This window comes from Eutrigla gurnardus, assembly GCF_963514095.1.
Source record: "Eutrigla gurnardus genome assembly, chromosome: 17".
NCBI classification, from domain to species: Eukaryota; Metazoa; Chordata; class Actinopteri; order Perciformes; family Triglidae; genus Eutrigla; species Eutrigla gurnardus.
In genome coordinates, this window is record NC_139928.1 from 4,602,953 (window position 1) to 4,630,325 (window position 27,373).

The 27,373-nt window shown below is 43.7% G+C and overlaps 1 protein-coding gene across 6 annotated transcripts in view; it reads left to right on the top strand.

Annotated features, from left to right (window-relative positions):
• Window positions 1-25,415, top strand: part of LOC311028221 (protein FAM131B-like) — a 51,285-nt gene extending 25,870 nt beyond the window's left edge. The window contains exons 3-11 of one of the 6 annotated variants that reach the window (XM_084032615.1): window positions 8,597-8,632; window positions 11,323-11,428; window positions 14,920-15,138; window positions 15,520-15,660; window positions 17,398-17,553; window positions 17,625-17,800; window positions 22,068-22,202; window positions 24,218-24,343; window positions 24,451-25,415. In XM_084032615.1, the coding sequence (XP_083888741.1) occupies window positions 8,597-8,632; window positions 11,323-11,428; window positions 14,920-15,138; window positions 15,520-15,660; window positions 17,398-17,553; window positions 17,625-17,800; window positions 22,068-22,202; window positions 24,218-24,343; window positions 24,451-24,630 (1,275 nt within the window). In that variant the 3' untranslated portion in view covers window positions 24,631-25,415. The remainder of the gene's footprint in view (window positions 1-8,596; window positions 8,633-11,322; window positions 11,429-14,919; window positions 15,139-15,519; window positions 15,661-17,397; window positions 17,554-17,624; window positions 17,801-22,067; window positions 22,203-24,217; window positions 24,344-24,450) is intronic. The other 5 variants (XM_084032616.1, XM_084032617.1, XM_084032618.1 and 2 more) reach the window with 5 other exon arrangements.
• The last annotated feature ends 1,958 nt before the right edge of the window (window positions 25,416-27,373 follow it).

The following is a 27,373-nucleotide window of genomic DNA, read 5'->3' on the forward strand; positions in this document are numbered from 1 at the left end:
GTATCACTCGTCAGCTGTGCACCCTGGGGAGAGAGACAGCAGTCGAAAAGGGTGAGAGAGAGAGACCAACACAAAAACACAGACATCCATCTTACTGTTTTTCCATCACTGGCTGCTGCTTTCTTTGCTTTAGCGTCGTGGGTCCTCCTCCTGCACATGGGTTGGAAGGCCGACATGCACTAATAGTTTTATTACTGTATAAACATGTTAAAGGTGCATTTATTAACATTAACGCAAAGTTAATTACAGCTTACAAGTGAAAGAGCGAGATCTGTCCTCCTGCATAGAGAGAATACATTTGTGTGATTTCTATGCACACATTTTTGGTCCAGCGTTTGATGAAGCGGAATTCGTCTTTGATTAAGAGTCGCTTCCGTTGAACAATGATGCCACGGCAGCCATCAGAGATGTTTACCGACTCCTCTCCGTAATTTATAGACCTGCAGAGCAGGTGGAGAGGGATTTAAGAGAGTCTATAACACGGGAGCTCAAAGAGATTATTCACACTCACAAACAGGGGGCTCTGGACCAAGTGTGACAAAGGAAACACTCCAGACTGACAGGAAATGGTTTACAAAAATGATGCCGCCAGAGTCACAAACACAAACACACAATTGTAAAAGCTGAAGGACAAAGCTGTTGTGTTCTGTGTTCAGCCATGCTAGGAGGCTTTGGGCTTAATGCTACAGGCTACGTTAACATGTCATCATGTTAACCTGCTTATGTTTAGCATGTACGATGTTACCCACGTACATAACATACCCTCATACGAACTTTCTTTAGAGTAATTTTGCATTTTTAGCGCTTTCTCCTACGAAGGTCCAGCAACGATAACGTTGTCTTGCTTTCGCATTGGACATGAACAGCAGTTACCTGATTGAAAGTTCCGTATCAGCTTTTTATACTGTGCATCCCGACCTGCACTTCCTGTCTCAAGATTAAGTGGATTATGTACGAAGTGCAGTGGCATTACATTTCAGTGGTCAGCAAACAGTCTGACCACATTCCTCATCTTAGTTTAGCATTTTAGCATGCTAATTTTATTGATTGTATTTATTTTATTGTTAATTAGCACAATTGTTAGTTAGCACAATTTTAGGAGGTATTTGGTGAAAAGTAATGGGCGATTAAAACATTTAAAACTGTTGGGACCGTATTTTGTAAGAAAAATTGTATGGCAGTCAGTGGCAAGAGACAAATATTTTTGAGATTCTGTAAGAATTACACATTTTGTTTCAGTCTGACTTGTTTTTTTTTTCTCTGAAAAAAGTTGCTGCATAAAACACATCTGGTAAGATAATGTTACATTAGTGATGGAAAGCACCTAAGTTACATAACTAACTAGCTAGCCACGGTAATGGCTTTGTGCTATAAACCTACCACAAAGTGCGACTTTCTTGACTTGAAAAATGACCTGTTACATTGACAAACGTCACATATGGAATTCAGGGTACGATTCAAACGGGATAAAGAAATTATTTGAGTCTCTCACCATTGACTACAGTAGATAGGGCGCTGGATGAAAAGTTAAGTCCTGATGGGATGAACGCGAACACCATGAACATGAACTAAATTAACAGCAACCCATCCAAAAAGAAAGTCAGTAGGATTCATCCTCTGGGCACCATGAAAGTCTGTACCAAATACCACAGCAATCCATCCAATGGTTGAGATATTTCAGTCAGGACTGAAGTGGCCCGGCTGACAGATTGACACCCAACGGATAATGTGGAGTTTTTTAATCTGAAATAAACAGGTAAACACAGCCTCACAGTCATAAAGGACAGGTCATCTTTTGCTAACGAACACAGGAAACCACGGTAAGCTAAAGGCTCGTCATGCTGGTCTCACATTCACACGTGACAACTTAAGCAGAGAAACATGGCTGCAGTATCAGGCACATTAGCTGAAACATCAGCCTGTTTGTGGTTCCACTAAAAGTCAATACAGAGCGCTGCTATCAGATCTCCTCCTGGGTTTCCTTTTAGTCAGCCTTGGGAGAATTTGGAAGGTGTGTGTATGTACTCAAACAGATCGAGCTGCAGACTTAATGTATCACCACAATGTGTTTTTCTGGACGTTTCTCTAAAAGATGAAGCCACAGAGACATTTCCTCCAAACCCGCTGCTAGATACTGTTTGATTTCTTTTAACGATTTCCCCATTAATGTCAAACCCGTAATGTTTCCCATCAGGATTTTTAATGTTTTAAAAGTGTAATAGCTTCTAAAACTGCATTTCCACATCACGTGAGAGTAAGGCTTATGAAACTCTGTAAAGATTAGCAGCTCTTTAAAGCTTGAGATTTAAATTACTTGCTTATCTTGCATGTAGTACAAAATCCTATAAATGTTTTTTATTATTGCACTATTGTGTTCTTTATGTGACTTATTGTCCCACCGAGTCACTGATAGACTTTAAACCTCCAAACTTATAACATGGTAAAAGAAAGAAAATATGAAATAAGCAGACCAGAACTCACCCTTCACAAATTGAAAGTATATTTCTTCTTCACATTTTACTTGTATAAAGTTATACTATGACTGTGTGCCTTACATATAAGAAAGGAGAAAACAACCACATAGAAAGTAGGTATGTAACCAGCATTTGGCCTACGTTTAAGCACCATGTGACCCCGAGAAGGATGAATAGGAGCAGAAGATGGAGAGGTAGTTATTATTGTTAAACTCCGTGCCCCGGCTGGTTGAATGAGCTCTTTATGCTGCAGGAAGTTACACCTGAAAGCGGTTTAAATGTCACGCTGTGAAGGTAAGTTTACTTGAGAGACCGTCGACGTCAACGTGGCTGAATGGATTCCAGCTTCGACTCGAATCCATTCAGGAAAATACACTGTTGGTGAGAGCTCAGCCGTTGTATACTTCAGGGAGTCTATTTGAATACAAAATATATGACCACATACACACATCATAAAGACACCTGATGACTTCTGATCTTTTTGCTATTTTTTGGTTTTCGGTTGACCAGGAGAGCTGAACATTCATACAACCCTGCGACCTCTGATGCAAGCTGTGTTAATAATGACACACACACACACACACACACACACACACACACACACAGAGTCTAAGGACACAGATGACACCACTCTTACCAACTCCCCACACCTTCCACCGTAACACCCGATTTAACCTCACACACGTAGCGCTACACTCCGATCTCTGATTTTTTTGCATTTCCTGAATAACTTAAAGGGCTGATGCATATGATTTTTCTTCTTAACAGCACAACTTTTTAATAATGTATCTCCACAGGGCGACAGGGTCATTGATCAATACCGAAGGCTGACTGATTAAAAAACAAAGTTGGACACTCACTCGATCACGTCCAGACAGAAATATCTACAACAACGACTGGATGGATCGCCGTGGCATTTTGATAGTCATGCTCTCCAGAAGATGGATCTTTCTCAGGCTGACAATTTGGTTTCTGAGTGGAATGTCTTGACATCTATGGATGGATTGGCATGAAATATGGTCCACACAGTCACACACAACTTGACAACTTGAGGGACTCCCCTGACTGATTGGATTTTATTAATTTAGTTCAAATCTACTTTTTGTTTTGTGCTAATAAGAAAACAGCAAACATTATGTTAGAAGGGCAATCATTATAATATTAAATTTGTTTGACCTTCCACAAGACACCAGCAGAGGTCCGGAGAGGTCACACATGGTTCAATGTCCCTTTAACATGGAATATATTAACAATAACAAAATATTCTGAAGCAAAAACTAACGTTTTGCCGTTATTGAGCATGTTTTCTCTTGCGACTGATAATCAAACGCTACCTTGGAGCTCCGAGTGGATTTATTCTGGCTGTTGAAAAGATTAATTTGCATCAGTCCGAGCCCCACCGCTGAGCGTGTTCATTAGCTTTTTGAGATTAAATAAACCATTATTCAATTAGTTCAGTTCCACTGTCAAGCTGTGTGAGTTTTACATGGTGATTGTTGGTGATTAACAGCTGGTAACCTGGAAACACTGACGTTATTTCTCAGCCCGCTGGTCTAGTTGTGACCCAGGTGTGCATGTTACTGCCTCCGTATGAATAATTCACGGCTCTCGTTATTGTGGATCCGACACAAAAATACCTTGAAGAGGCTGCTGGTGACTTGTGCAGGGCTTCGCTAAATCCCTTCTGCCATCTCAGCGGTCGCTCTGTTCAAGGGGATTATTCTTATTCCTCATTCACTGGTCGTGAAAATAAACATCTTCTGACATGAATATTACATCGATGCTTCCCAGAAAGCGAACTGGGGCCTGCAGGAAGACGGAATTAATTTCGGCTTTCGTTTTTTCAGCCTCAGCCACGGTTTCAATCCGCTAACCGTTTCCTGTATTTGACACCAGAGGAAAAATGTTAATCAGGACAATGAGGCCGTAAACCGAGTCAGACCCAAATTTCATATTCATTCATTGGGATATTCTAGTCATTGCATCTGTGAGCCCGGCAGCTGCTGATTAAAGCATGAATACGAAGACAGAGGCCCGGCTCCATCTTTATGTTTCATCACCACTCTGCTACACTGCTTGCTTTTCTCAACTCATTTCTTTTATTGCCAGATCCAACTGTGGTTGTCCATCTTCCACTGGCCATGCTATCACTGCATTAGCATTTTTATTATTATTATTATTATTTGGTCTTGTGTCTCTAGAGGGCCTTATGGGAATGAATATTGCACCTTTACAGCTGCACAAGATGAGATTTTCACGTGAAAAATCCATCTTTTATTCATGCAACACACAAAGAACACGTTCCTTCCCAATGAAATGCTGTTGACTCAACATATCTACCCGTGTTATTACTGTTGGTGACTTCTCTGCTGACAGAAACTAACAAATCAAGACATCAGAGCGAAGAGAGCTCGAGGTCAATCAAAAATCCAGATTCCCAAGTGCTGGTTTAAATCGTTGCTATGGTTACGGTTGAAAGCAGCCAGTACGAAAGCAGCAGCAGAGACGAGACCCCCTAACAAAGTAAAGTGTGCCAGGATGGTTGGTGTAAAAGCTGGCACGATAAAAGGCTTTTCATTCTTAACCATCCACTTGAGTGCCGGAAATCTGATTTTTTTTTTTTAAGCCACGCCCTCCCTACAGCCGGGGAACACTTTAAACCCATTAGTGGGTCTAGGTGACACCAGGCACTCTCTTAACGCTCGCTTTTTCTCACCAGTGCAAAGTTAATGCTGCTTGCTCTTCCCTCATCGACGCCGGGGAAGTGAGGAAGAGTTTTGTTGGAACGTTCCAACCAAACTCATTACTCCATGCCTGATTAATAATTGATTATGGTTCGATCCTGCTTGGATCTTTGTCAGGTAAAAACCCAATCCTGCTCCAAGCAGGAATCCAAACGCCGTCAGTTATTAAATTGTGACATGGAGTAGTATGCAGGCGATACCTTTTTTTCTCTATGATGCTGCACTGATAGCTTATAATGAATCTCTCAGTCCACAGAGCCCCTCCCCCCTCTGCTCAACTGAGCGCCATTCCTTTGTTTCTGTGAAGTTTGTTAAAATCATTAAAATGTTCCGTGTGTCCAAATCCAACACAGCACTCCCATGGGTTCCCAGAGAAACACGGTTCTCGGAGGACAGGCAGACGGACAGATTCTTCTAGTTAAGAGAGAAAACATCTAAACTTTTAGTTAGTCAGGTTGACACAATGTGCAAAATGAGATCAAATATAATCCTTTGTCACACAAACAGACTTTCCATGAACTAATGTCCCATAATGGCGGGAGGGGTCTGCATTACAGGGTGAGCTTGATGAAATGTCACACAGAAGCAGAGGAAGTAGACTCCACTCTGCACCATAAACAAGACTCAAAGACTCACTTCACGTTCAGTCAGGCGTGCATCAAACTGCAGCAGCAGCGGCCTCGTGAGGACGGGACTGAGTTTGGACTTTACTTTGACCAAATGCTTCGCTGTGCCGCTGGAGAAACTCTTCAGGGCATGTAATGTAAAAAAAAAAACAATAACAAAAACAAAAATAAACACTTCTGACAGCAATTTATTTTTTAAATTCTCAGGAACGACCACAGCTTGCAAAGTGTTCCCCTCTGCCTTCGTGCCGGCTGTACAGGATGATGAATTTGCACGATGGCCTGTGCATATGCATGTATGTAGCCTACATGAATATGAGGACACGCGATAAATGGTGTCCACCTGTTGACACCCGTCAGATTTGCTGTTGCCCCAGGCAACAGGGTCACTGCTAAATGGAATCCATTGGTTACCTAAACATTCTGGCCGGTGTGGATGGACAAAGAGGGATGGTGCAGCTGACGGCACACAAACAATAACACCATTTCTATAATTTCCCTCCAATCCCAATCCTGTCTTGCTACACTTTGACTCAGCTGGTTTAAATGAGGGCTACACGGTGGTGTAGTGGGTAGCACTGTCACCCCGGGTTCCTTGTGGAGTTTGCATGTTCTCCCTGTGTAAGCGTGGGTTCTCTCCGGGTTCTCCGGCTTCCTCCCACAGTCCAAAGACATGCAGGATAGGGATAGGTTCATTGGTGACTCTAAATTGCCCGTAGGTGTGAATGTGAGTGTGAATGGTTGTCTGTCTCTACATGTCAGCCCTGTGATAGACTGGTTACCTGTCCAGGTGAACCCTGCCTTCGCCCAATGACAGCTGGGATCGGCTCCAGCCCCCCCGCGACCCTGAATACAGGATAAGCGGTAGACAATGGATAGATGGTTTAAATGAAAGCACTTTTACTGTTAAATCCTTGGGGGGTAAAATAGTGAGAAAGAAAACCCAGAATATCCAGGATTAAAGTGGCAAATAAGAGAAAGAAACTAATGATAATAAGGTGATTCTGGGCTGCAATCACAGATTATTTCCTTCTTGCTAAATCTGATCGAAGTGTATAGGATCTGATGACACACAGCAAGGATTGGTGCCTTGTTGTGATTTATCCAGCCTTTCAAAGTGAAGCGATGTGTTTCCTCAACATAATTTTTTTTCTCTGAAATGTGTGATTTTAATCTCAGAAGCTATGTTCATTATAAACGTACCCCCTAGCTCCTTCAGCTCCATAATTTGAGGGTTTTTGACTATTTCGAATAAAAAAATAAAATTGTTCTTATTGTTCTGGGCCCGGTTTACCGATAGCGTGCACTCTTAGCGCGCTACGAAGACTCCTACGTTATGACTTACCAAAGTTGTTTACCTCTATAGTCGTGGTTCCCGAACGGTCTCTTAGGAGTCTTCTTAAGAAACACTCCTTACGTCGTTCGTACACGGCGCTGTCCAGAAAGAAAGTGCTTAAATCGATTGCTCAGAGTTCGACTTTCCATTTCATGCGCAGGTGCATGACAACATTATATTATAAAATGTAGGCTATTGCAGTGTTTGCGAATAAAACATTGCTAGAAATCCATCCATCTATCCATCCATCCATTTTCTACCGCTTATCCTGTATTCAGGGTCGCGGGGGGGCTGGAGCCGATCCCAGCTGTCATTGGGCGAAGGTAGGGTACACCCTGGACAGGACGCCAGTCTATCACAGGGCTGACACGTAGAGACAAACAACCATTCACACTCACATTCACACCTACGGGCAATTTAGAGTCATCAATGAACCTATCCCCATCCTGCATGTCTTTGGACTGTGGGAGGAAGCCGGAGAACCCGGAGAGAACCCACGCTTACACGGGGAGAACATGCAAACTCCACACAGACGGAACCCGGGCCGATGCTAGAAATCCTTCTAGGCCTAAACATTTATTTAACCATGGTCGACCATACTACCATATACTGATTTAAAAAAAGATATAGAAAATATAGAAACAGCGGGGGAGATTAAGCCAATTACATCCTTAATTACATGCGTATTTATTGCCGTTGTAGTCGAAGCTTATGCAATATAGCCGCGTCGGTCAATATATCCATGGGATTGAAGTTGATCCTTATGAAATTAGGTATTCCAACTAAACGGCTCCGAGGACGGCGGCGTCTTTGGTTCAGCACAAGGATGCGTTGTGTCGCTGCCATAGTTTTCCACCGTTCACAACCATCACCGGCATCCATTTATGACATGCCTTGACATTGACTAGGCATAATGGGCTAATTAAATGACACTGTAATATACCTAGGCTACTTCTGAGGTTGCGGTAAAGCTTAGCCTTGTGATGAAATGCATGCACATTGTATTTTTATTTTCTTCATGAATGACTTAAAACCACTGGTGAAACACAACACTGGCAATGTGCAGTTCCATGCGCAACGGGGATTTCTGGATTACCGTACAGTGGCGGCGACTAGCGTCAGGAGCTGAAACATCGCTACGGTAGAGCTAAGAAGGCTCTAAGAGTGCTCCAGACCACTCTTACCAACGTATGATGTACGAAAGAGATTCGTAGCAAAGAACGTTTTCCTGACACACGAACATCCACATGGTAGAGATTCCTGTCTGAGGCTGAGAGCAGTTTTATGTCCCGAATCTCCTCGTCACTCTTTTAAAGCTCTCTCCTCTCCTCCCACCTTTGCTATACCTGTGCTTTTTGTCCTCCCCTTCTCCCTCTCCTCCCTCCCCCTCCCCTCCCCCCTCCACCCACCCCCCAGCATGGCCAAACAGAGTTTTCCTGGGAAGGAATCAATGTAAGTCTCCTTGTTAAAATCTTTCTTCCCCTCCCTCCCCCCTCTTCTTGCCCCCCCCATCACTCACCCACCAACTGAGTCTGCTCTTTGAGTACATAAGTTGACATCCTTCTCATTTATCCTTCCACTCTCTCTCCCCCACTACCTCTCTCTTTATCCCCCAGTTTTTTTTCTTTTCCTCCCCCTCCCACCCGTCTCCTCTCCCGGCCCTCTGCTAATCTACAAGCCTCATACACTGTACACATACAGAGCCACAGATAACAGGCTGTAATAAGCTTATCTCATCCACAGCCCAAGCTTTCCTTCAAGTCCCGGTTTCTGCTGAAAGCGCTGCACGACGAGGTGCATCAACTGTTTCTCTACCTTCAGCACAATTTATTTGCTGAATATTGTGGACTCAAATACGCCCGGAGGCAAATAAACTCACGTCGACGCGGTTCTACTTCGAGCAACGAGTCTGGAGAAATGTTCGTGTACACAAGGACCTCGCTGACCCAAAGGGAGCGTTGTTTGACTTTGAGATCGACTTTGAATTCTTGTACTTGTTTTTGTTTTTATACTTCAAGTCTGCATTGTTAGTTTAAAGTAAAAAGTAGGTTTTAATATTCCAGCAGCCTGAACTGTGTTATACATCAAACGCTCAGCATGAAATATGCTCCTGTAATTATTATTATTATTATTATTATTATTATTATTATTATTATTATTATTATTATTATTATTATTATACTGCCCTTCAGAGTCTGATACTGACGTCTGTATAAGATGCCCCGGGCTTTCAACTGGCTCCGATGTAAACCCAACCGAGTCGCTATCAGACTGACGTAGTCTAGAGAGAGAGTCCACTTAGGGAGACTCCAGTGGATGGTTGAGTCAAACTAACAGACTTTCAACAGGGACACCAGCAGTTCCCCACTTATTACAAACATACTTATTTTAAGCCAAACTAGGATCTCTGCCTAACCCTAACCAAGTACCTTTGTTGCCTAAACTGAGTCAACATAAAAACTGAGTGAAATGTAGTGAAACTGTGAATGCCGATGTTTATTTATTATTTTGAAAAGACGTTTTTCAATTTGATTTGATTTAAATCCCACAAGTCACACATTTGCCTTAGAGGGTTTTAAAATGTACAACATCCTCTGCCCTGGGACCCTCCATCGCATAGAGGTATTTTATTAATGGGTGAAAAAAGGCAGAAACCTCAGGGAGGGTTAGGAGGAGGGATCCATATGGCAGAAATGTGACAAACACAAACTGACGATTGATTGATTGATTGAACTTGCTGGTTTGTTTTGAGGCTATTTTCTCTTTTATGTGATTTGTTTTAAATGCTGTGTGTGTTTTATGTGGTGACAAGAATGCTGCCATCTTGGTCAGAGAACCCTTGTTTAAAGAGATTGTCAATCTCACGGGATTATCCTGGATAAAGAAAGGTAGAATGAAATAAATTCAAAGTAGAGGGGTATATAAAGCATCACAGTTTGAAGTGTCGGGCCAGTGAGCAAGCGTTGGTAATTGTAGAACTGAGAGTGAGAATGTGTTCTGAAAATAGCGTCTTGTATTTAACTGGTTTGAATTCGGATGGGAGGCCACGCTGCTGCCTCACATTTCTCCAGAACTCTGTTGTGTGAGGAAAAGTGCATGATCACATGTCGCTATCGCAACTACATCTGAATTCCTGCAGACTAACTCGCTGTAGTTTCACACCAAACAATGTCATTGTTACATGCGCTGGGAGCAGCAGATAGGATGGTGATTTCCCACTCGCACACCAGGGACCAGGTACTATTGGTTTGCCTTTATAGAGTAATGACTGCACTTTAACTCAATACATCTAGCACACAATCCCCCCACCAGTTCCTTCCTACTATATCCCACTTTAATTGGCTGCTGGGAGGACCTCATTAAGAGCCGGGCTCTGTCTCTGTGTTCATTAGGTTGCTGGTCGGGTTGCCATGAGCGCTGGCGCCAGGAAGTACAGCAGGAATCAAACAAGCATATGAGCAATTTCTAGCTGCCGTTCTGCACAAAGAGTCCACTTTCTGGCTTCAAAAATCCTTTCTTACCTCATCAGATACTGATATTTTTTACGTGAGCTCCTTTTCCCACCAACAGTAAGATAACTAAAGGGCATTCAAGACAACACAACGAGCTGAGTCAGGGTCAAACGGGGTTTCACTGTTAAACTGGAGAAGGTTTCCGCCTCCGTCTCCGCCCGGAAGAAAGGGTCGACGAGCATCACATGAACATCTCCTGCTCAGACGAACCTGTTTAAACAAATACATCTCAGCTATCTAATCGATCTCATCTTTGCTCTCCATGTAAGAAACGTGACGAGTGAAAGCAGTAACTGTTCCATATCATCAACCAACCAATTATCAGCTGCTCTGCTCACTAAATACTCTCTGTTGTCCATTTAAATTGCTTCTGAATCCCCACTGCTTTCTATGATTCTCTTCTTTTCAAGCAATGATCACTGTAAGATGTTTACAAGGTGTTTGATTAACCTCCCTTCTCTTTGTCTCCCTCAAACTGTTTTCTAAATCTTCAATCATTACTTTCTTTTATTCCATGTATCTTATTTTGACGTTTTTCCCAACACCATCCTCCCTCCTCTTTCATCCTCCCGTCTCTCTTCATCCTGTCCAACCTCTCTGTTCCCACCACACCTCCCTCTCTCTCTTTAGTTGTCCATGGAGGACACTACTTCTATTCTGCCTCGCCTCAAGAGGAAGCCCCCCCAGGCCTATGGGATCGGTGCCTTGGCTAAGTCCTCTCTGACAGGTGTGTCAGGTGTGTGTCTGTGCTGCTAGATGGTAAAACAGCCCCCATGTTGCCTCCACGAGCTCCGCAGAGGATCCGGGGTGAAGTTGTTGTTGAGAAGTGACGGGGGTTAAGTTCCCTTCCTCCTCCCATGTTGTGGAAAAGATCATTTTCTTTGGTTTCTCTTCATGCGACACACACACAGTGGTGCAGCCGCCAAATGATCAACGTGCGGTTCGGTTCGATGGCGGTCGCCAAACAGAATCAGCATTTTTTGCAACTTTAGCATACAGAGTAAATGGGCATGCAAACCAACTTCAACTAATTAGTACTGATTATGAGTGAAAGTCTCATTTAGCATTAGCTTAGCTATATTAAGGCCTGTGTGGCTGTAAACAATCAAACCTTTCATCCCACATGGCAGAATGGCATTTCAAAGTAAAACAGTAATATAGTTTGACTGGTTACCTCTCTTTGTGGTAAATTCCTTCCTCGCAGTATTAAGTGATCTGCGTTGTGAAGAGTTTTGCCCCCTTATACACCTTTAAACTCACTGATCAGTGACTGAAACCGTCCCTAGTTAATGGTTAATAGTGAGCAGCAAAGCACAACCCTGTCTCCTTAAAAATGACATTCCCAACAACAAAACATTTTCAGTTACATTTCAGCAGATTACTGCTGCGGTCTTAAAAATGTAGATAGTGTTGTGGATTTAAACAAAATGACTTGGTTAGGTTGAGTAAATTACCATGGTTTGTGTTCAAATAAGTTAGTTATCTAACTTCTTAAGTTCAGTATGTTATGTACGTGACACAGGACACCAACAGCGACCTTCCCTATGTGCATGTGTATTTGTGGCAACCCCCCCAAAAACATAATATCGTAATATCGTTCCCTCGAAACCTAACTGACAATGCAGTTTCTTATAACAGAACAGGCTGGAAACCGAGACGCCCACAACAGTTTTTGGATGTCTGGTGAACACCAACTGAGCCGCCTGATAAAGAATGTAAAAACCGTTAATATTATCAGGGTTCATTTACCATCCATGCCCGTATAGATGTCAAACTAGTTCCGTTTCAGACGCAGCTGTCGTTGCTCGTCGTATATCAGGACAGTTTCACGCACTCGTCAAGAGTTTGAGAGAGGTGTTCGTTCGCTGGCCAAACTCTAAACAGTCAACATAAGCTATCAGCTACCAAAGGCTCCACTTAAGCTCAACTCAACCTATTACACAACATAAACTCCTCACAGGCCAGCGAATCCTCTGACACACTTGGCAAAAGCAGGAATGATCTTTTCACCTTTGCCATCAACGGCAGATTTTGTAAATCAAACGTTGCCTCAACAGACAACTTCACCCCGAGAGCAGGAGGAAGGAGGAGGAGCTTGGAACCAACATGGCCACCCCTGTGGGTGCCCCCTTCCTATATCACTCCCTACTTTCCTTTCTCTTCCATTGCTATCAACAGCAGACGTCAATGACAGACACATTTCGCAGAGTCATTGATGGAAATCCAATCAGATCTTTGATTTCAAAGAAACTAAAGTAAGTGAGATTACTTACTTTAATTACTGACTGAGGCATCTCCACAGGTGTGTTGGGAAATGTAGTGTATTTGTCACGTGGCGGTGCTGGTGCTGGTGTGGGCCGGTATATCTGTGACTCTTTTGTGCAGTGTCGTGACTCCAAGTGGCCGCTGCCTCTTGTGTGCTTTGTGCTTCAAACTGTAGTGCTCTGTGCTTTGTGGTGTCTACGTCTAGCACCTCTGTGTCAAAACAAGACAAGTGTTTTAAATGACTATGTCCATTTAATTTAACAATATTTTTCTGGCTTTTGAATAGACAAGACCCCCAACACCAACCCTTCATCCACCAATCTTTCCGTTCCTATTTCCATCTGCAATTACACTCTGCAGGGAGTGTTTGATTTTCAAATGAGATTGGCTCTCTTTGTCCCAGGGGGTAAAACGGTTTCTATTTATAACTCACTACGCCTGCAACTTGCCCCTTGGACCAGGGGGAGCGACTACTAAAGTTCCGTTTATTCATGTCTGTTTGACTTTCTGTATTAAATGTTTTTAATCGATCCACTTCTCTGCAAGCATTTGACTCGGAGTATTCGTCCCCAGCTTGAATCCTGTATTTGCATCTTAATTGGGCAGAGATTTGCCAGCAGAGCCTTCTCAATGTTCTGTTTACACCCAAGGATTACTTTCCTCTGCTCCCTCAGTCTGTGTAACACGTTTTTTAATTACAGAAAGTCTAATGGATCTCATTTATTCTGTTTACCCAGAGATGAGTATTAATTAATTATTAATGTGGATTTTTTTTTGGTGTCTCCGTCGTCACACTTGTTCGTTCATTTGAACTGCGAGTTCAAATGAACAAACTCCAACGAGCACACAGGCATCCCTGTCCAATTTGTCACGTTGGTTAGCGGATGTCAGCTGACCTCTGACCTGTTCTGCATGGACATGGTTACGTGGCAGATTCAGCAGTTAATTTATGTGATTATTCAAGATTAGGGTGATGGAATCTTCAGTCATATCGTTATCTACATATTTTACACTTTTATTTCATCAAATCCCAGATTGTTTGATATGTTGAACTCAAAGAGTCATCTTTATTTGAATGCCAAGTAGTCGACAGACGATCCTCGTAATTATTCATTTTTATGTTAAATTTGTTGAGTTCCAACACTCAAGAGGAACTGAAGAGTGGGCTCACCTTCTGTAGTCTACTTAGTTTTGATTGATCCTGATAAACTGCTTTTATTTTTAAGATGAAATATCATACAGCAACAAGTGGCTCTTTGCCTCTTGAACTTACTGAGTTCACCCCTGTGTGATCATTCTCTTCTCATCACTATCAGTCACATGCATCATCATCATTTAAAACGGCGGACTATGAGACTGTCGGACTCATTTTGATGATGCAACTAAAATCTGAAAAGTGACTCATTTGAAAGGATGTGATGGAAGTTTGAAAGCTGCAGTGGCTTAAAGGTTAGAGGCAGGTTCGTTTCTGAGGCATTTAGGCATTTAACCCCCACCTCTCCAGCTTTTTTCAGAGGATGTACTGAGCAGATGTGAATGTGTTTAGTCTTGCTTAAAAAAATTGTCAAACTCAGTGCTCAACGAACCTACCAGGGAGGAAAACGAATGGAACTCAAAGTGCAAATGAATTTTGACAATCTTTATAGAGTGTTTTTAAAAATATACTATGAATGCAAAGTAGCTGCAAGGTCGTTGCCATGCCCTCATACCCAGTCACTCTGCGAACACATCCATTCCAGCAGATGCATTATTGAGGATAGTTTCATGTATTAAACAGTTTCCCTTACAACATTACACAGTTTCTCATCACCATTCTACTCCCCCCCCCCCCCCCCTCCCCCGAGGGTGTCAACCACAGAGTCCAGAAGTTCTTCTGACACTCTTTGTGTGTGTGTGTGTGTGTGTGTGTGTGTGTGTGTGTGTGTGTGTGTGTGTGTGTCTGGTGTGTGATACCTGTTGTAGGTGTGTCTCGCTCCATGAAGGACAAAGTGACCAAGCCCACTGCCATGGCCCAGGGTCGCGTCGCCCACATGATCGAGTGGCAGAGCTGGGGCAAACCAACCGCGGGGCCGATGGGGGGCACGGTACACAACAACCTGCAGAGGGAAAAGGAGAGGAGGATGGAGAACGACGCTTACAGCGACCTCAGCGATGGCGAGAAGGAGGCCCGCTTCGCTGCAGGTGAAGAGATACAACACATAACACCAGCAGAGAACTAGTCCCGATCATGTTTATCCGATCGTTTAAAGCATCGTTGAGATTTCAAATAATAAAAAAACAAAAATACATTTGAGGGTGTCCCAAAATGCAACCCAGTCATTGGAACAACATGGCAGCTCTGTATGCTTCTGGAAACCCCGTTATATGTGAACATTGTCTAATTGGTTCCGGCCTACCTGGCATCTACCAAAGTTAAATTAATCATTTGTGATTTGTCATTTATACACATATTTGTCTGCAACATTTACAGATTCCCTGTATGTGTTAGCAAAGCTGGGATTTGTCTTATGTACTGTATCTCTGAATGTCTTTCAGCTGTTATCACTCTCTTACCCCCTTCAGGCATCATGCAGCAGTTTGCGATCTCCGAGGCGACCCTGTTCGGCTGGACCTCCATGGACGGGGAGAGCATGGGAGCCGGCTCCAACCAGGGCAGCGTCGCTCACCTCAGTGAGGTCAACCAGGAGAGCATCACCAGCAGAGGTACTGCGGGTTAAAGAGTTGATGGCACCTACAGTAGTGTGGAATCACTGCAAGGATCTGGTATTGCAAACCTACAGTGAGAGGTTAAACATTCAGGAGGGGAATTGAGTTATTTATGTAGCTGCATTATGTACACAAAGTGAATTTTAACACATTGAAGCCCATACACCAAAAATCATTAACACAGCTGCAGCATAATTACAGATATTGCATTCTCGCTGTAGACTTCATGTCTTTGGACCACACAGTAAACCATTAGCATTCGTATTGTGCAGCGAGGCACAGTTTGGGGAAAATTAGAGCACCATTGGAGACTCAAAACAGTCATTCTCAAAACAGTCATTCTGCCGACCAGCTGTAAAGGACTTTTGGAGGGCGGGCGCACAGCTGCACATTGCTGCCTTTCACTGCTACCGGGCACTTAGTCAAAAAAAACTTCCAAACGACAAATTCAGATGACAGCCTGTCATTTGTGAAACATCACGACACATTCTGAGGGAGAGTCGTGAGCGCCGGAGTAACGGAATTCACCCGAAATCTAAACGTGAGTTTGTGAGGATTTCAATTTACACTTGGTTGAGTAAAACAAAAACAGTTTTGGGGAAACAAAGTCATATCCTGATTTGTGGTTTGGAGCCTGAGGTGGTGCGATGTCTGTTCAGCTTAGTTGCACATAGGATGAAAAAAAACAGAGCGAAAGGAAGGGAAGAGAGCAATTTGCTCGAGATTAGGAAACTCTGTCTGACCTCACAAGAACGGCCATGTAACTTTCATAAAGATCTAAACAAAACAAGCAATTATTTGGTTTCTTTTCCTCTGGTTGTTCACGTTAAAAAATAAGACAAAATTAATCTGAAACTGGACACCGTAAACAGTTTCTTTTTGAAGTGGAGCGCTGTCCAAACCCTGAGTGACCCTGTAGGTCAGCACAAGGTATAGCCCCGCCCTCATTAACAACACCATAAGGGCTCTGTGCTTTATCTAGCATGCAACACATGTACAGCAACCACACACACACACACACACACACACAGACAGGCGATTAAAACAGCAGCATTTGGACTGAGGGGATGTTTCCCCTCCACAGTCAGAGTTCTCAGACTGCTTGAGCGTCCTCTATGATAAGAACGCTGCTTGCTGATTGGCTAATCACACTCCCATTAAAGTTTTTACTGTTTACTGTTGCTTTTGAACAAGGGCAGGGTCATCCCTGTGTATTCCTCATAAGAGCATCTTAGCTCCTGGGTCAGTTTCTTCTTTATAGTGTCTTATGCTTTTCTCTCAAACCTGCTCATGCAAGTTTCTATTTCGCTCTGTTATAGTATATTTTACATCCTGGAATACGTCCATCATTTTCTAAAAGTAAAATTATATACTCAAATGTTTTCATTTGTGTCAAGGCTGAAGCCTGCAAGTATGTTTGTTGTCTGAAATAAAATAAATAAACGCCAATTTTGAATCCTTGAAAGCCGACCGAACAGGAATAAAATGACTGAAAAGTATTTAAATTGAATCTGAAAGTGAGCAAGGGGTTTCATAAAAATCGATTTTGTGGTATTCTGTGATAGTGTTTGTTGTAGCTTTGACATATGTCCCAGTGCAGTCCTGCTTCCACCCCTCTACAGTGAAATATTCATCCATCTGTTCCGGCTATTTTGTTGTTCTTTGTTTCCTATTGCTGTTAACCTGTCCTCATTTGTCTCACTCATTCCACCTGTCTGTGTTTCCCTCGTACAGACCAGGTGCTCCACCACTCCTCGGCGGACGTCTGGCCTCACACCTACGTCTCACAAGGCCTCTACTGCCTGTCGTCCTCTGACGCCTGGGACCCAATCACCAGCCAGCCCTCGGGCGTGGCCTCGCCTGCTGCAGGCTCCTACATCATGGCGTCCGGTGAGGATGAAACCCGACGTCTCTGCCTCTAAACACGACACTGAGTCTAAGTGATTTCACGGCTGTTCCAGGTGGCGGCAGCGGAGCAGCGGGAACCCCCGGCGAGGGCTTCGAGGGGACGGTAGGCGGCTACCTTCAGCAGCACCACGCTCATCTCGCCCTGCAGCAGCAGAGCCAGCTCCAACAGCTCCAACAGCTCCACCAGTACCAGCAGCACCAGCTTCTGCAGTACCAACAGCAACAACAGGTCTGTAGCACGAAGACTGATGCAGCATGTTGCTAGTTCCTCGTTAGGTCCACCAGCAACAACAGCTGGGAATTTAACTTGAGCAAACATACCTACAGTGAGAACTTAACGTTTACTTGGAGGTTAGCAGTTCTGCTACTGGACTCTATCCATAGAATGTTCCAGTATGGACTCTCAACTCATTGATGTCAGCGAACGCATCGTAAAATAAACGCCACGCAACTTATGTTTTATTGTTTTTATGTCCATCAGTCCGTCAGTCCAGATTTAAGAATCACAGCAAATATTATATGGGCCGACATCCGTGGTTTGGATTATCCAATGAAATATCGTCACATTTTCTTCTCGTCATCTGAGAGCCAGATGATGAACTTGACTTTTCATCACCATGAGAATGACAGTAGTGGCATTTAGTTAAATGCCCATTCAATCTGGTACACTGGATACCTTCCTCCAATGAATTGTTGAAATGTGACTTTTCACAAACGGCGTGTTAACATGCTAGGTGGACATAATAAACTTCATGTTAACATTTAGCCGAACACACCGCTGTGCTTTCTCATCTTCTTCAGTAATGGACATCAATGCTACTGCGTCACAACACATCATCAGCTGGGGAGGCCAAGTACTTAAGTAGAATCTTTGTCAGAGACTACCTTCTAGTCACTGATGATGGTCCGTATATACATCTAATACGCCTTTAAATGATGAGTCAGAGAGGGAAGTGTCTCATGCTCAGAAAATTGACTGACTGATGATGCAACTAATGCATTATTAATATATATATATATGGCCACCTGTGTTTTCATTCACGTATAATCGATAAAATAAAAAAAAAATAAAATTGACATTCCCATCCAATCAGTGTAGCAGGATGGTCAGAGTGGCGTTGAGATTAGCAGGCTAATAACTAAAAAGAGCAATGGAGTAGTAATGTTACGAAGCGTAGAGAGCTAAGAGGGTTAAATATAAAGCTTCATCGTCGCCGCCTAGGAAAGTGTATTGCTTTAGACTGGATGAGTGACGCCTTTGTTCAGGTCATGTTCTGTAATGATTGTAGCATTTTAGCATGGAGGAATTAGCGAGGTAGCTAACTAACTAGTGCACAGCTGGCTAGTAAGCTGGGTCGGACCATTTTTCCAGGCAGGTTTCTACAATGGACCAGAACGAACAAACCAAATGCTAGTTCTCGAAAGGAAAGAGCTTTTCACGTTTTTTTTTTACTGTACCTGAATGCTACCATACTTCTCTGATACGCTTGGAAAGGGAGGGGTGAGCGGCGGGGCTGGACTGGGACCAAAAATCGTCCCGGGCATTTTCAGCCGAGACCGGCCCACCAGGTATCGATGAAAAGACAATGAAGCCTATGAATGAAAACAAACTTTTTTGTGACAATGCTTGTACACTGTCGGGCACTGTCCCTCGGCTGTAATTGGTCCAGCCCAGAATCAATCATGACTAAGGGGCCGATCTACCAGTTTTGTGTACCAATAGCAATGTTTCCCACAGGATCAGCGGCGGCACCAGAAAATTATTATTGGGGGGGCAATGAGGGGGTCTGATTGTTTATAGGAGGTGCTAGTGAATTCTGACACCAACAAATAATACTATAATAGATATAGATGTACTGTTCCCGTGGCCGTGCTGATACACTACATATTGTCGAATGCATGTTACTAAACGTTTATCATAAACCAAACACAAGCATATTTAACTACTTTTAATGAAATGAAGTGCCAAACAACAAGCACAAAAAACAATACAAATCCACCACAGAGAACATCTGTGGATTTACAAGAGTGTAACTGAGAATTGTAGCACAGTGTATAGGTGTATACAGTATACTCTTACAACTGTCTCTTAACTCACTAAATATGTTTTCTCTCTCCTTCTGTTCTCCTCTCCTTCACTCTCCACTCCTGTCTCCCTTCTTGTCCTCTAAACTCCTCCTCCTTTCTCTGTTCTCCTCATCTACTACCGCCCCTTCGTCATCCTCGCTTTCATCCTCATCCTCCAAGTCCGTCATCACTCTGTCCTGCGTCCGTAAATCACCACCACAATCGTCCACTCTTATTCGCTTTTTGGCTATCACAAATCGGTCCATTTCTCTCTGTTGACACAAACGCTAACTAGCCGCTATGCATCAACCTTTGACAGGAGGGTCTCGCGCCGTCACTGCACAGGATTCTATCGTGGGGGGGCTTTGCGATCTTGTAAGGGGGTCCGGGGGCATGCCCCCCCGTGAGAAATGTTTTAATAGATTTCATTTTAATGCATACATTTGGGAACCAAAATATGACATTAATTACTGATCAATTTCTTACAAACTGCTGATACTAATACAAAATGTTGACATACTAAATGGGGTTGAGGAGTTTAAGCATTCAAGACAAAAATGACTAAAACACAGTGGTGAGCCTTCCGGGGTTCCCCAATTAGTTTTCACTGAGGGCCAAATTATGTCCAGGTTGCCAAGTCGAGGGCCAAATTGTCTGTTTTTTTTATTGGACCACTAAACATTGTTTTATGTGCAAATGTTATTATTGTTGCTGCTATTATTTGAAGTATTATGATTGTAATGATTAGTACTACCAGTGGTAGTTGGTTGTAGTAGCAGATAGTAGTAGGCTAGTAGTAGTCATAGCCTGTGTTGAGGGACAGATAAAAAATGTACACTTGAAAGAAAATAAGTCCAATATCAACGATTTATTTATTTGAATGCCCCTGCAGAATATTTTGATCAACAACAAAAAACAACAGCACTACAGCAAGTGGTGCTCAAGAGGAAAAAAATATTGTATAACAGTGGACTTAAAGGAGAAATCCGGTCATTTTTGACCCCATTTCCGTTGTCCCCAGGGTCATCCCGACTTATTAGAAGCAAAAAACCCGACAAAAATTGACGTTGCCTAGCCCGAGATCTGTACCTGCCTGGCAGCCTTCCAGACTCGCTCCAATGCTAACCCATTGGGGCAACTTTTATCTGCTTTCCTGGGCCTCTGAAAACAATTCCAAGACCTATGCAACACATGTTGGGTCCATACGAGACACCACGGCGCTCGTTTAGCTCAAATAGTGTGGCAAAACGACATAAATATGTGTGTTTTGCATGGAGTTACTCACCTCAAATCACCCTGTAGACATTAGCAGTAGATAGCCGAGCGCCTGTCGTCCCTCCCAGTCACCGCAGAAACGAAAACGCCAGTCCAGCCTTGGTGAGCGGAGAGGTATTCATTGGGTTGGAATCTGCAACCTTTCACAATGCTCCTTTGTTATTCAGTATATAAAGTCATTCTAGACCAGCGGGTTACTGGGACTCTCTAACATGCTGTATACGCACAAGGTGTGTATACAGCATTAAACATGCTTCTTTATTGATCAGACTGGTTGAAACAATTCAATCAAAAGGTTGAACACCACCACGTTTAATTGGCAGGCATCATTTCCTGGAAACTAGCTGGATCCTGTGCGGCTTTTATTGGTGCGTATCAGCTGCTGACTTCCAGCTCTCAAGCTGCTGGAAGGTTTTTCTGCAAATGTAGTGAGTCATGATGAACTGTGGCACCCGAGGACTTTTTCCGGCTTCGCAAGCCGCTTCAGCATCGGTACATCTCAGAGCTCATTAAGTGACTGAGGTTTATGAAATAATAACTTGGGAAAGGTCAGGGACTGTGTCTTAGAAAAGGTGTACTGATCCGAGACCACAATAGAAATGAGCTTGTTAGCTTTCCTGTGAGTGTTATGATGGGTTCCCTTCTGAAGGAGACTATTGAATATATTACATTACATTTTATAATAAAGCTTTTCAATCAGTCGCTCAATTTTCTGAGCATGAGAGCCTGAGACATTCCCCCACCGTTCCCTGCAGCAGCCTCCCCAACTCATCATTTAAAGGGCTATTAGCCGTAGATACAGACCATTATTAGTGACTAGAAGGGAGAGGAAAACACTGACAACGCGTCCATCTACACAAGAATATAAATACGTTGTCATTTATTTTGGCGCATCAAGACTTTTAAACATTCCTAGCAGAAATAGGTTGTGAGCATTGTTGTCCATTGAAAAAGCTGAAAAATGTCGCCGCTGGGCTTTCATTTCATTTGAAATATTTAGTGGTAGGCGATATTTTTATCCTGAAAGACAAACAAAAGTTTAAAAATCACTGTTGAGACATTGGTTGGTTTCAACCCTTTGAAACTATATTGAGCTTATTTTTCAGTAAATTCTCATTAATTCTCTTTCCTTCCTGTCCTATCTCTGACTACAGTCTATGGAGCACAGGCTACATAGTGCCTCCCATTCCCTCCAAGCCACTCCCAACAGCACCATCCACAGTCTCGGCCCACCCACCCACCCTCGGCTAGCTGACCTGTGGGGAGCTGCGCAGGTCGAGGCACACCACGTAGGCACTCCCCTGCTGAATCCAAATGGTCGGATTACAGACTTTGCGGACTAGATGGTGGTTTAATATATTCTGACGGAGTCCGCAAGGGCACAGGGGTGTGTGGCTGTGTATACAGTCGTAGGCAAACAGGAGAAGCATCTCCTTTGAGTCATTGTTACAGAATAAGCAAGAGAACAATCATCTTAACAATGACAGCATGCTATATTTGTGTGCATTTAATACTCTCTTGTTATTGTAGGAAGCCCAGATTTATCTTCTTTGATGTCATTTCTCAGGCACGTGTGTTCAAAAAGGTGAAAACAGCGTTCTAATCATAGTGTATTCTCAAGTTGATGTTAACATTCTGCACAGGAACAGCCCTTTTAGTCAGTCTCCATCATGTCTGAAACTCCTTGGCTAATTTTGTTTTTTGTTTTCTGGATCCGGATTTGTTTATATCAGCAGGCATATTTAGCACACACACCTGTAGTGCAGTGAATGATGGGACAAACTGCCAGGGAAGTCGGCAAGGTAGGAGACAGGCGGAATGTCTGCATGGAGCACTGCCAAAAAGTCTGCATGACAGTCTTTAGCGGGAATTTTGACAAAGGACATCCTTAAATGCGCCTGGTCTTCAGAGAAGCATGCTGCAAGTCCGCAAGTTTACAACTCCAGGCATTTGGATTCAGCATCTGTTTGTGTTGTACCTACCGAAGTATCTGTCTTGTCTCTCTGATTTCCTGCATAGGCAAATTAAGCTAGGGTCAGGCTATGGCTAGAAGGAATCTCTCTTGTGTAAAGATGACGCCACATCGTTGTTATCCGAGCGACTCGGGGAGAAAAAAAAAGATTGGCTATATATTCTATATACAAATAATTACTCTTAATGCTTTTCATCGGTGCCACCAGGTCGGATTCTGGTGAAATCAGAGAGTTAACTAGAAACTCCAGCTGAGATTCTACTTCTCCAGCTGGGCCTCCATTGGGGCATCAAGCAGGGCCTCCAACGGGGCCTCCAGCAGGGCCTCCAACGGGGCCTCCAGGCAGGCCTCCAGCAGGGCCTCCCACGGGGCCTCCAACGGGGCCTCCAGGCGGGCCTCCAGCAGGGCCTCCAGCAGGGCCTCCAACGGGGCCTCCAGCAGGGCCTCCAGGCGGGCCTCCAACGGGGCCTCCAGCAGGGCCTCCAACGGGGCCTCCAGCAGGGCCTCCAACGGAACATCCAGCGGGGCATCCAGCAGGGCCTCCAATGGGACCTCCAGTGGGGCCTCCAGCAGGGCCTCCAATGGGACCTCCAACTGGGCCTCCAGCAGGGCCTCCAGGAGGGCCTCCAATGGGGCCTCCAGCAGGGCCTCCAACGAGGCAGACACTCTGGCCAGGAGCAGAGCTGTGCCTCACTGCTCTGAAGGGAAGGGAGGCTCGGGAGAACCAGGACCATGACTGCGTCAGACAGACTACTGTAGAATGAGAGGTTTTCTTAAAGGACTCTGGTGCTCGGACACACTACCGATGTTGTCCACAGGGTCAGTTGAAATCAAAACAAATGAGTTCCTAACTTTAAGATAATAAAAAATAATATTAACCTTAAACTTGATTCAGGACTCTTATCATGACTAGAAACTAATCTCAAGTAAGAGACACACTGTGTTCATGTGTGAACATGTCACACAGAACTGCAAATGCAACGTCCCTACAACTGTAGAGATGCAGGATTACTCAGTGACTGCAAGGCTGCCTGCTGAACATAAACACACAAATCAAACCTCTCGCTGACACAAGATTTACACAAGACTGATCCTTTCTAGTCATAACCCGGGGTCAGGAGATGGGAGCTCATATTCTGCTTTTCCAACTTCCTTCCTTTCTCTATTTCTTTCTTCCTTCCTGTGACTGGTACCAGGGACTAACATTGAAGGGTTGATGTCAGGCTGTGTGACGTTAAAATGCCAGTAACCTGTTGAATCCTCTTCCAGTTTAAAAGGAGGTGCAACGGAAACAAACAAGCAAATAAAACGGTAAACTTAACTGGTTTGCAGGTGGATAGCGCCGGGCAGATTGGCGACATGGTTGGAGGAGTGGTGGAGACAGTTGGAGAGGAGCCAGAGCCCGAGTCCGGAGGCATCACCGAGCAGCATGAAGAGGGAGAGGAGGATCTGACAAAAGTGAGTTCTTTCAACTGGAACAGTCCCAAACCCAGAGTCCTAAACCTGATGAGATTACATTTAGATAAGTCACTGTCTTTGAAATGCTCCGTGTCCCGTCTTTACAGATAGAAGAGGTAACTTTTACCTTGGAGCCGGAGCTGTGCTCTTTGACCCCGTCCCCGCTGAGGGAGGAGGTCCCGTCGACCAGGGGCTCAAGCCCAGGACTGCCAGCACAGATTGCCGAATCGGTCCCGGGGAGAAAACCGTTTGAAGTCACGCCCTGTGTCGTCCAATCACTAGAATAGGACGAGGAGGCGGAGAATGGCTCCTTTGTTACTGCTGCGACCAACTGAATCATCGCGCCAGGAAAGAACTGACAAAAACAGGAAATAAATACGTCGATAATCAACTGAAGCTATTCTATCCAAACCCCAACCGCCACCCAACTATTTATCCACTTTGAGTCAAAGGAAATACAAGACTTTTTCAGACAAAAAACGTGGGATGTAATGTACACAAACTAAATGCCAAGAAGCCCCCTGAGGTTACCGTGGGAAATGTGGAATCCTCAAAGGGGGAGGGAAACAAGAAGAAGAAAAAGGTAGGACAAGAAGAGGAAGGGCCTAGATGAAAAAAAAAATCTGTATCAGTGCAATACAACAAACATGGACACAACAAGGTCAAACAGTATTTGCAAATAATTCTAAGGGGTTTGGTTCAGGTGAAGTTGTACGTCACATCTGAAAAATGCTGCAGGACCAGAACCTTCACCTGGTCACCAAGCGCCGCTGGAGTCACTCAGTACTGACTTTGCTTCGTCTGAGTCCTCGTTCAGATAAAAACCCGTCCGGTACTCACGACTTCCCCCGTGGCAAACACTCACAGTTATTTGCAAACACAAGATCCGAACACAACCAAAAGAAAGTGCATGCTTTTTAAACAGTGACCTAGCCCTAACAGTATAACACAGTATACAAAGTAATAATATATCAAATTGCTTTTTATAATAAAAGAAGAAAAAAAATCCAATAAAATGATATGTATTTGTATGAATGTAAGACTGTATGTATAGTATGTATGAATGTAGCTTTGTGTGTAAATATATATATTCTGGAAAACAGACTCTTGGTGCTGTTCTGCTCCACCATGTGTTGCACTTTTGCGATCACTACAGTCATGTATTGCTGAATATGTTGTACCTAATCAACCCCTAACAGCAGCTTTAACCCTTCAGAAGTGAAGGGCCAGATAAAAATGCCCTCAAACTTCGGTCCCCTATTGGCCCCTCATAGAGATAGAACTATGAGAGCAAACACAACCAACATGCTTTACCTCTTGGCACATTTCCCTGCGTACTGAATGCCCAGATTTAAAAGGCACAATGGTCTGACCGCTGCAGTCATAAACATCCAAAGTGAGCCACCTCCTCCCCGGCTCAACAAAAGGTTACGCTGCCGGCCAGCCAGCGAAAGCCAACTCCAGAGTCACTCTGGTTTTGGAAACGAACCTTGTCTGCTTGGCGTTGATCCCTCGCTTCCTTCCTCTTGGATGCTTCCTCGCTGTCTGGCACCTGCTCGCTACTCCACACATTCGTAGCACATCGCAAGTGATGATTAACAGGGTTGATTTCTGTACAAGTATTAACATTGTTTTCTCGGGGTTCCGATCTTTTCCAGAGATTGTTTCCCAGGACTTTTTAAAGGATGTTTTTCAGCGAGGATCAAGCTGGTTTGACTGATAGGGATGGCAACGTACACAAGTATGTTCCTCTCTGTGGAAGTCTGATCTAAACGACTGACTTAACATCGATGAATCATTTCTTACGTCCTGAGCATTTACGACAAATTGATCATAGAATAACGTAAACGTACCAGCGGACGTAAGCGAAACAAGCTGCAAGCAATTTATTCAACAGTTTGAAACGAGAGCAGCCTGTTCAAAATACTGTCCACGAGCTTCCATTTGAACATTGATATGATCCTGAACCTTTCAGATGGCGACGTTTTGGGGAGCTCTACTAGATGGCCTGCAGTTAATTCTCAATCTCACCCTCAGGACCACAGATTGATAAAATAATGTCCCTGTACATTTGACTTTTGCTCTCATTTTTCATGCGTTGTTAATCACTGGAAAATTGGTCAGCCGTTTTCCAGGTTTGCCAGGACACGTGGGAGCCCTGATTTAGAATAAATCCTACTCATTGGGCCTTTAACTCCACATTCATCCTATTTAATCTATTGAATACTGACAGTCCAAAAAGATGAAACGATCCTGAAAAAGAATAAGAAAACATGCAGAATGTTCTTCAATGCTCTCTGACATCCACACATATACAGTAAAAACACAGACAAAGAAATGTAAATGTACTGGACTGAAACACCCTGAAGTATATATTTCAGTGGCCATTGTTCCAGACATTGTTGAAGGTCAGAGGGTTTTCTTCTCAAGGCTGCGGTAGCTCTCTTGTAGTCATCAATTCCACTAAAAACACTTGAACTGCTCTTATCAGCAGAACAGCCTCGTTTATTACCGTTCCTGCGCTATTATCCTTTCGGAGGATTTCGCCGCACGTTTGTCTTTGGCTAGTGGTGTGTTTTTTTTGTTGATGCCATTTCAAAAACATCAAAATGCCATAAATAGAGAAATGCTCCTTGAAAGCAACATGCTTTCGTGACTGATCATCATATGGATGATTAAAGGGGTTGTGTGTGGCTGCAAAAAAACAACCCTGAAAGCCACAGCATGGTGTATTTTTGTCTACAGAAACAAAAACAAAAAAAGCAACCAAGCGTGACTGTGACATTGTTTTAACATAATCTCTTCTAAAAGGACTCTACCTACAGCTGCTGGGAAGGTCAATTCACTCTTACGCTCCAGTGATCGAGACCCACGATGCACCTGGCCTGACCGCTGCGATAATCATCTGTCCTCTGTTTGTCCTCTTGTTGCTCAGAGATGTCGGGCTGTAAATCATTCAGAGTTCGGGCGCACGAAGCGCAATCAGATCACATCTGAAGATTGGGAAAAACAAAAGTGACACCAGACGCT